This window comes from Crocodylus porosus, unplaced genomic scaffold (assembly GCF_001723895.1).
Source record: "Crocodylus porosus isolate Cpor-Errol unplaced genomic scaffold, CroPor_comp1, whole genome shotgun sequence".
NCBI lineage: Eukaryota > Metazoa > Chordata > Crocodylia > Crocodylidae > Crocodylus > Crocodylus porosus.
The window spans coordinates 25,737,435-25,746,444 of record NW_017728951.1 but is presented as its reverse complement, the minus strand read 5'-3'; the positions used below and the strand labels follow the sequence as shown (position 1 = coordinate 25,746,444).

At 63.3% G+C, this 9,010-nt stretch overlaps 1 protein-coding gene across 1 annotated transcript in view; it reads right to left on the bottom strand.

The window, feature by feature from the left end:
• Window positions 1-96: 96 nt before the first annotated feature.
• Window positions 97-9,010, bottom strand: part of LOC109323889 (solute carrier family 2, facilitated glucose transporter member 9-like) — an 11,491-nt gene continuing 2,577 nt past the window's right edge. Inside the window, exons 2-12 of the mRNA XM_019555544.1 lie at window positions 8,257-8,355; window positions 7,713-7,873; window positions 7,497-7,621; window positions 7,238-7,383; window positions 6,929-7,061; window positions 6,514-6,701; window positions 5,207-5,317; window positions 4,010-4,111; window positions 3,377-3,452; window positions 2,142-2,269; window positions 97-929 (exon numbers count right to left, since the gene is read on the bottom strand). Of these exons, the coding sequence (XP_019411089.1) occupies window positions 690-929; window positions 2,142-2,269; window positions 3,377-3,452; window positions 4,010-4,111; window positions 5,207-5,317; window positions 6,514-6,701; window positions 6,929-7,061; window positions 7,238-7,383; window positions 7,497-7,621; window positions 7,713-7,873; window positions 8,257-8,355 (1,509 nt within the window). The 3' untranslated portion in view covers window positions 97-689. The remainder of the gene's footprint in view (window positions 930-2,141; window positions 2,270-3,376; window positions 3,453-4,009; window positions 4,112-5,206; window positions 5,318-6,513; window positions 6,702-6,928; window positions 7,062-7,237; window positions 7,384-7,496; window positions 7,622-7,712; window positions 7,874-8,256; window positions 8,356-9,010) is intronic.

Below are 9,010 nucleotides of genomic sequence, written 5' to 3'. Positions count from 1 at the left end.
CGATGGCCTGGGAGTGCTGTGCCTAAGCCCCAAACCAGAGCAGAGCCACCCCCACCCCTGCCCGCTTCTGAACCCACACATGGGCACAGCCTCCTCCAGCCACATCCTTTATTATGTGCCCTGGTGCAGATGTACCCACCATGCCCCATCCTGCCTGAGCCCCGCCCCCCACCTGGCACCCCAGGAAGTCCTGCCCCTTTTCAGATGGGCCTGACAGCAGCACTAGCCAACCAGCACCTGCCATCAGGAGTGATGTCACTGCTTCTGGAGGCGGGGCTTGCTGCAGTTGCACTATAAAAGGGGTTGGGGGCTGGTGGGTTGGAGCTGCTGTGAGCTGGGGCCCCGGGGCCATCCGTACAAACCCCTGGAGGACTGTGTAGCACCAACACTTGGGGGTGTTAATTTGGAGAAGAGGGAGTCACCTCCCCACAATCCCAGGCCCTTGCTAGGAGTCCCCAGATCTGCCAGGTGCAGCGGAGCTGGGGCAGCTGGAGGGAGCCAACCCCATTCCCCAGGGCCCTGGGCTGGAGAGGGAGAAGGAGATGGCAGCTGGTGGAGGCAGGAGGTGCCCTGGGGACAGGGACAGGGACTGAGCCCTGGGGCTTCCCAGCCCTCCCACCCCCAAGAGGCCTGGGGGTGCAGGCAGCGGTGGGAGCAGCAGCACCTGGCTGGGGTAGCTGGCAGGGAAGTCAGGCCTGGCTGGATCCCGAGTCCTCGAGGGAGCTGCTTTCAAGGGCGCCGTAGCCATGGAGCTTGCTCATGCGGACGAGGTCAGGGGTGCGGGCCAGGAAGGCGCGGCGTGAGGCAAAGATGTGGCTGATCTCCACGAAGGTCTTGTTCTTGGTCTCAGGGATGATGGCGTGGACGTAGAGGGCCACCAGCAGGCAGACGCCACAGAACACCAGGTAGCAGAAGGCACCCGCCGACATCTGGGCAGCAGAGGGGACAGTGTCTGGGCTGCGGACACAACGGCCCCCCTTGTGCAGTGCAGACCTCCAGCAGCTTCCCGGGCATCTCCACTGCCTGCCCCCAATCCTGCAGCCACCCCAGCCTGGGGCAGGGGAGCACAGACACCCACTATGCCAGACCCAGGGCCTCGAACTGCCCTGGGTATATAGCTGCAGGGGGCATAGGGCTATGGGGTGGGGGATGGGTTCTGCACCCTCATAAGGCACACCCCAATTTCCAGCTGCTTAATTTGGGGGGAAAATGTGTATTGTATGCTAGAAAATACAGTATATTGGCCTCGCCAATCCCCCACAACCCTAGAGCCCTGTGGGCTTTGGGCTGCTGTGTTATGCCAGCCCCAGCTTTGGGTGCAGATGAGGCTGGTTGTGGGGGGGGACTCAATCTTCCAGGCCCCTGGATCTGCTTCCATGCCCTGCCAAGATGTGGGAGAGAAAGAGATAGCATCTACCCTGTTATGGCATTATGCCCCTGCCCTGGGGAGCAGCTTCCCCTCCTGTATCCATTTCACAGCCAGGCAAACTGAGGCTTAGAGCTTCACCAACTTGTTCAAAGCCATGCAGAGCAGATTGGCAGTGCTGAGCCCAGATCTCCTTGGCTTTGTCCTCAGCCATCCTCAGCAGGGGCTGCTGGGTTTCTGAAACACCCCCAAGCCTTTCCATGTTATCTCTACTCAGCACTGGTGAGACCGCAGCCGGCGGACTGCGTCCAGGTCTGGGCACCGCACTTTAACAAGGACGTGGGCAAGCTTGACCGAGTCCAAAGAAGAGCCACCCGTATGATCAGTCTTACACGGCAAGCCATACGAGGAAAGGCGGGGGGACCTGGGACTCTTCAGCCCAAGGAAGAGAAGGCCGAGAGGGGACCTGGGAGCAGCTCACCGCTGCACTAGGGGAGCACATCAAGGGCTCGGTGAGCAACTGTTCACCAGGGCACCCGAGGGGAAAACCAGGAGTAATGGTCACAAACTCTCCTGACCCCAGTTGTCTTCCTTCTTGGGCAGGCGGCTGGACTCGATGATCTCCCGAGGTCCCTTCCAGCCCTGATGTCTATGAAATCCTCTCCCAGGTCTGCTGGCCGCAGCCCCTGGCTGATTCTTGTACCCACGCAGCCCCTGGGGCCACAACCCCTCTCCTTCTCCCCACTTCCCCAGCCCTGAGCCTGCCCGTCCTTACCTGCAGGAAGGGGAAGACGAAGCCGACAGCGAAGTTGGAGAGCCAGTTGAGGGAGCCGCCCACGATGTAGGCGGCCGGCCGGTGCGACTGCTTGAAGAGCTCTGCGGTCATCAGGAAGGGGACGCCAGCTGTGGGGCGGCAGGGGCAAGTTGAGCATGGGCCACTCACTGGGACCCAGCACCCAATGGGTCCAGTGTTTGGGGAGTGGATGCATGGGGGGGGGGTGCAACCAGGCCCCACCTGCTCCTATGACCCTGCTCCCTGGCTGTGCTACATCTCCCATCATGCACCACACTGCCCCCCTACAAGCAGTGCATCCTGGGAGTCTTCATTGTGGCACGTCATGGGATAGGGAGGTCAAAGAAAGACTTTTAAAGCGTTTGGAAATTGTGCTTGTGCAGACATACGGTTGCAGCGCATGAAAGGGCAAAAACCGTGGCGTGTCATACACCCCGTGGGCACACGACTCAGCCAGGACGTGTTTCCCAGCAGACCCCTGGGCAGCGTCTCTGGGCTCGGATGTCCCAGGTGTTGGGGGCTGGGTCTTCCCAAGACCCCCCCGCACCCCATGGCAGCTGCTCCCAGGGGTGGGAGAGCATCTCATAAAGATGCTTCGTGGCCACAACCAAGCCCCAGGTGCAGAGCAGAAAAGGGCCTGGCGGCCAGTGCTGCGCAGCCTGGTCCGGGCCGTGCGTAGGGAGCGGCGCTTTCAGGTTTCAAAGTCCGATTCATCATTGTTTGTGAACAATGAGCCATTCAAGCCCTAATTAAAGATGTAATTACAGCAAATAAATTCCAGGCCGGGGATGAGTTATAGACCTGTCGGTTGCCCTGGCGCATGCATCAGCGAGGGAACCCGTTCGGGGCCGTGTCTATGTGGGCAGAGCGTGCGGGGCCCTGGCAGGCTTGTAACTAGGTGGGGAGGATCACGCTGGCTCCATGCGTGTGTGGTGGGAGTAGAGGAGGGGCTGGGTGCAGGTAGGTGGCTTGGGCTGCATCCCAGCCCCCCTGGGTCCCACAGCCAGGATTGGGCCCCAAGGCACCGTCTCCCACCCGGGCTTACTGGTCCAGTGGTCCAAAGCTATGCAGGGGCCAGGAAGGCCCGGAGGGAATGAGAGACATGCTGACAGTGCCCCTTACCCACCCCGCCCTGCCAGTGCTCTTCACTCTTGACCCGCACCCCCCGGTCCCGACCCACAGCCCCTGCTGTTCTGCCTCACGGGCCTCGTACCCACCAGGTCCGATGCAGAAGCCGGCAATGATGCCAACGACGCAGGCCACGCTGACGTAGCGCATCCAGGGCACGGCAGTCTGGGGCAGAGGGAGACGTGTTTAGATCCTAGAGCGGGCGGGGCCCTACCCCAGTTTCCCTACAGGGACCCCAGCGACAAATTACTCCAGTTTGCAGAGACAGGCCTCGCACGTCTGGGATACACGACTCCGCTACCAGGGAGCAATACAAAGCCGAAACTTTTTGGCTGACGCCGGTCTAGAGCAACCCAACCCCCTCCCCCAATTACATTTCATTCAGCACGTCCTGCTCCGGCCTGTTCGGGAAGCCCCTCTAATTGCTGTCTTCAGGCATGTTTCTAGCAACCTGAATCTTGTCTGCCCTCAAAACTGAGGCTCCAGATGGAGCAGTGGCTGGAGCGGGGGCCTGGGGCTTCCAGGACTTCCAGCTCTGGGAGAGCAGCTGGAGCAGTGGTTAGAGCGGGGAGACCCACACTCCCGGACCACGGATCCATTAATAGCAATTCACTGGAAACCCCAAAATTGGGGGCTTGGGGGATTTCCGAACGTGGCCCTGCTAGAGTGGGGGGTGGTCCTGGGGTAGGAGCGGGGGCCAGGCCGGAGGGGGCCGCACCCACCTGGAGCACCAGGGAGATGGTGATGCCCAGGGAGCAGATGCTCATGAAGCAGAAGCCGACGATGATGAGGGGCCGGCGGCCCAGGCGCTCGATGGTGAAGCACTGTGGGGAGGGGGCAGGGGGTTAGGAGAGCCCCTCCCTTACCCCAGGCACTGGCCCCCCCGGTCCTGAGTGGCAGCGCAATCAGCCAATGGAATGGGGAACAGGGGCACGACAACATCAGCTTCTCTCCTCATTGGCTGGTCTGAGCACCTGAGGGCGGGATGCTTACCTGGTCCCAGGGCCCCCGGGTGTGGGCAGGGGTAGTTAGTTCAGGGCGACTAGGGGTTTCTGCCCCAGCTCCAGGAGGAAGGACGGGCGGGCTAGTGGTTAGAGCAAGGGGGCAGAAGTGGGCTATCCCGGGTGCCTGGCCCGCTCTGCGGGGAAGGACGGTGTAGTGGTTACAGCATGGGCGCTGGCAGAGCCAGGACTCCTGGGTTTTAGACCCCAGCTGTGCAAGGGGAGAGGAGCTAGTGGTGAGAGCGGGGGCGAGGGGCTGGCGCTGGACGCCCGCGTCCTTTTCGGGGGAGCAGGCTCGTGGCCAGGGAAGGGGCCAGACTCCCGGGATCTCTCCCCCAGTGCTGGCAGGGGACAGAGGGACCCCGTCCCCATCCCCGTCCCCCGCCAGGGACCGGTCCCCCCAGGCCCAGCGCGGTCGGCCCCCTGCGCCGTGGGGCTGGGCGCCAGCGGGAGCAGGAGGGGGCTGACAGCAGAACAAATGCTTGTAATTTTATAACCCATCTCGGCGCGTCCGTCGGGGGCCGTTAGCGCCGGCGCGGCACGGCGCGGCTCTCCCTGCCGCAGCACGGAGCAGGCGTGCGGTGGGGGGCCGTGGCTGGGCCCTTGCCCGCTGGCCCTGGCTAGGCCCTCTGCGGGCACGGCCAACCTCGCCATGGGTCAAACCGGGTGGCTCCGGCCGGCCCAGGGCAGGCGTCGGTGCTCACTTTGACTAAGCGGGGCTGACGGACGTGGGGGGCAAGCGGGGGCTCGGGGACACCCCCGGGGCTATGCCGGCCTCCGAGCTGCGGACTCGTCCGTCTCCGCGAGCTGGGGAAGAAGCTGCCCACCTCCGCGAGGGAATCCCGGCCCTCCCCGGTGCTGCTCCCACGGCCCCCGGCGCCCGCCCTGACGGGCCGGAGGGGGACAAGAGACACTCACTCCCACGAGGCCGGCGACGACCTCGATGGCGCCGGTGGCCACGGTGGTGTAGGGGACCTCGGGCGCCGGGATGCCGGCGTTCTCGAAGATGGTGTTGGTGTAGAACCAGATCTGCCGAAGGGAGGAGATGGCTTGAGCCGGGGCGGGGGGATTAGGGCAGAGAGACCCTCTCCTTCCCTGCCCCGTCTGGGGAGCTTTGGGGGGGGCATTGGCGGGCGAGCCCCTAGTCCCCGGGGAGCAGGGAACCGCTCCACGGATGGTGGGCTCAGACCGCTCCTAGACTTCCCCGATGAGCTTCTGAAATGTCCCGGGAGGACAGAGGTGGCCTGAAATGGCCGGCACGTCTGGACTTTTAGGGTCTAACGAGTATTTCGAATGTTGTCGGCTCCGGGACAGGGGTCCCCATGGCTGCTGAGGAGTTTCCCTGCTCCCCAAGGGCCGGTGGGATGCCCCCTTCCTCTCCCTCGTCTTTTGTATTCACAGAGTCCTAGAGGAGCGGGGCTGGCAGGGACCTGCCCTGTCCGAACCAGCCCGGACAAACCCCGTGTCCAGCCTCTGAGCATCCGGCAGCCCCGGGCACATTCACATTTCTCTCTCCTTCACGCACATCTCTCAATAAGGCTGTGGTAGGATCAGAGAAAGTGCAGAGAAGAAACGATCAGAGCCCCGGGGCAGGTGCCAGACCAGGAGAGTGAAAAGGCCGGGGATCTTCAGGGTGGAAAGGAGAAAGAGCCGTGCCACGTGGGTCTGTGCCCCGCCGGGGGAGGCCTTGGAGGGCACAAGGGAGACCAGACCCCAGTTGGCCCCATGAGACCCCTGAGGGGGGAGAGGACAGAGGCCTGTAAGACCAGGAAGGCTGTGGACCAAGTGACCAGTGACCTGTTCCCCAAGTCCCAGAAGACCAGAACTAGATGACATGAATAGGCAACACATTTAAAACTAAGAGGAAGGACTTGTTTAGGCAACACATTGTTAACTGGTGGGACTCCTCGCTGCAGGAGATGGCAGAGGGCAGAGCTGGGTCAACAAGGGGGTGGATAAACTCAAGGAGGATCCATTTATCACTGGCTGTTGAGCAGGACGGTTGGAGACGTTTCCTCTGGCATCTCTAGACCAATACCCGTGGGTGCCGGGGGGGTATTGAAGAGGGGACAGATCACCCTAGAGAGACCCGGGTCTGTGCTCTCTCCTTATGGCATCCACCATGGCCGCTGTGGGAGACAGGAGACTGAGCTCCATCCAGCCCCGCTCCGGGGAGTCTGCCGGTCCAGCCATGCCCTGCCGCCCACGAGGCCGGGGGTACTCACGGCATCGATGCCAGAGAGCTGCATGCCCACGTTGATGACGACGACGGAGAGGACCTGCCAGCGGACGCTGCGGTCCTGCAGCAGCTGCCGCACGGACACCGTCTGCACTGAGGACAGCGACCGCTGCTCTTCCCGCATCTCCTCCACCACCTCCCGCACGTCCTGCTTCCCCAGGAACCAGCGCAGCGCTGTGGGGGCACGGGGTGGCACTCAGCGACGCCTGCCCCTGCCACTGTCCCCCCAGTGGAGCCATGGTCAAGGCCTTTTGCCCACTCACACCAGCCCGTTATGAGTCAGGGTCTGCGAGCCTGGGCTAGGCTGCCTGTGGGTTGCCTTCAGCCCCTGGTAGCCTGGAAGCAGGGGGCTCGGGGGTCCAGACCTGGGGGGCGGCTAGGATGGGGGGACCCGGGCTCACCCTGGGTCGCACTGCAGACGTCGTTCTTCTCGATCAGCAGGTACCGGGGGCTCTCGGGGAACCAGCGCAGCAGCAGGAGCTGCAGGAAGGCCGGGACGGCCACCACAGACAGGAACAGCGGCCAGAGCCCGTCCTGGATGGGGGGAGTCAGGACACAGGGCATGGACGGGGGCCTGGATGAACCGCCCCCAGCCTCCGTGCCCTGGAGCAGGGGCACCCATGGGTGGTCCAGGAAGACGCCCGCCCAACCCCTTCCACCTCCTTGGCATCCCCGGGTGGGCTCTGAGGCGGCACGGGAGCCGTACTGACCTCCCCCAGCAGCTCGGGCAGGCCCAGGAGCTGGGCGGAGAAGACGCCGAGGCAGATGAAGATGCTGGGCACCAGGCCCAGGAAGCCACGCAGGTTCTTGGGGGCGATTTCTCCCAGGTACATGGGCACCACGCTGAGGCAGACGCCTGCGGGCAGCGACCAGCCGAGGGGCACGGTGAGGTTGCAGCACCCCGTAGCCCTTGCTGCCCCCTGCCCCATGCCCAGCTCCCCACCCTACTCCGACCCCGCCCCGTCCTACCCGAGTGGATGCCCGTGATGAAGCGGCCGGTGATGATCATCTCGGGCGAGGCCAGGGCACGGCTAAAGCCCATGAGGGCGCTGGCCAGGAAGACAAGCAGCGTGCTCCGAACCAGGGTCCCATTCCTGCTGGGGCCACAGGTAGCGAGTCACCCCGGCGTGGCCCTGAGGGCTGCCGAGTCACCTGGGCAGTCTCCTCCCCCCGCCCAGGTTGTACCTGCCGTATCGGGTCACCAGCACCCCCACGGGCAGGGACCCCACCAGCCCCCCCAGCGCAAAGACGGAGACGGTCAGCGAGTACATGAGGGTGAGGAGCCCGGGGCTCAGGCCCTGCCCGTAGCGCTTGGTCCAGGTGAGGTTGTAGAAAGCCTTGATGTGCTGCAAGGGGAGAGAAGGCGGCAGGTGGGAGCGGGCAGGGGCTGGCAGGGTTGGCACAGGCCCGGATCAGGTCTCTGCGGCAGGGCCCGACTCTGCTGCGCGGCAAGCCCTGGGCTGCAGCGATGGCCGTAAGGACCCCAGGGCTGCCCTGCGCGGGGTCGGACCCGGGTCTGTCCTGCCCAGATTCGTGAATCCTGGTTCGGGGGGAGGGTTCTGCCTGCCTCAGTTTCCCTCCCTGCGGGACCTGGATTCTCCGTCATCTGCTCCCCGGGTGGCTCCAGCACCCCCAGAGGTGGCTGCATTCCCAGCTGCACCGGCACACCCAGAGACCCCCCAGGGATGCAGATCCCCTCTCAGGGCACCCCCCACCCCCCGGTGCTTACCACGGCCGGCGAGTTGACCACGGCCAGGTTGTAGCCATAGAGCATGGAGGAGCCGAAGGAGGCCAGCAGGGTGACGGAGAGCAGGGGGAACGTGAGGGGCTGGGGAGACAGCAGCAAGGCATTAGCGGCGAGTGAAACGAGCTGGCCAGGCCTCAGCTGCAGCCCCGCAGGGAACAGGGCTCGGCCCAGCCAGGTTACTTCCGGTGCTGGAGGAGCCGAGATCTGCCTGCGCATCCGGGCCGCGACTTGCCCCGCCTGTGAAATGGGCTCGTCCGCTGCCAAACCTCTGGGCAATAAAGCCTGTCTGTACCTGTCCTGTCCCAGCTCCCACCCCCACGCCTCCATGAAACCACCCAGCTCCTCTCCCCAAAACACACTCCCCTCCCAGCACCCTGAGCCAGAGCATTGAATGGACCGGGGGGGGGGCCTCTGGGGCTCAGCAGCGATGGGGGTGAAACCAGCTGGGAGAGCAGCTGGGGGGGAAGCCTCCTGGGCCCCTTTCTGGGTCACATTTTTCCCTGTGGAAACTCTTCAAGGCCATTGGATGGGGGGGGGGGTGTCCAGAAACCCTCTACAGAGCCTGGGACCCACAAACACCTGCTCGAGGCCAGACGGTAAAAAAATCAAATCAAATCAAATCAAATCAAAGAAAAAAATCAAATCAACTAGAATAAAATAAAATAAGTTAATAAATAAGAAATAGAATAAAATACGATAACAAATACAACAATAAATTAATCAAATCAAATAAGAT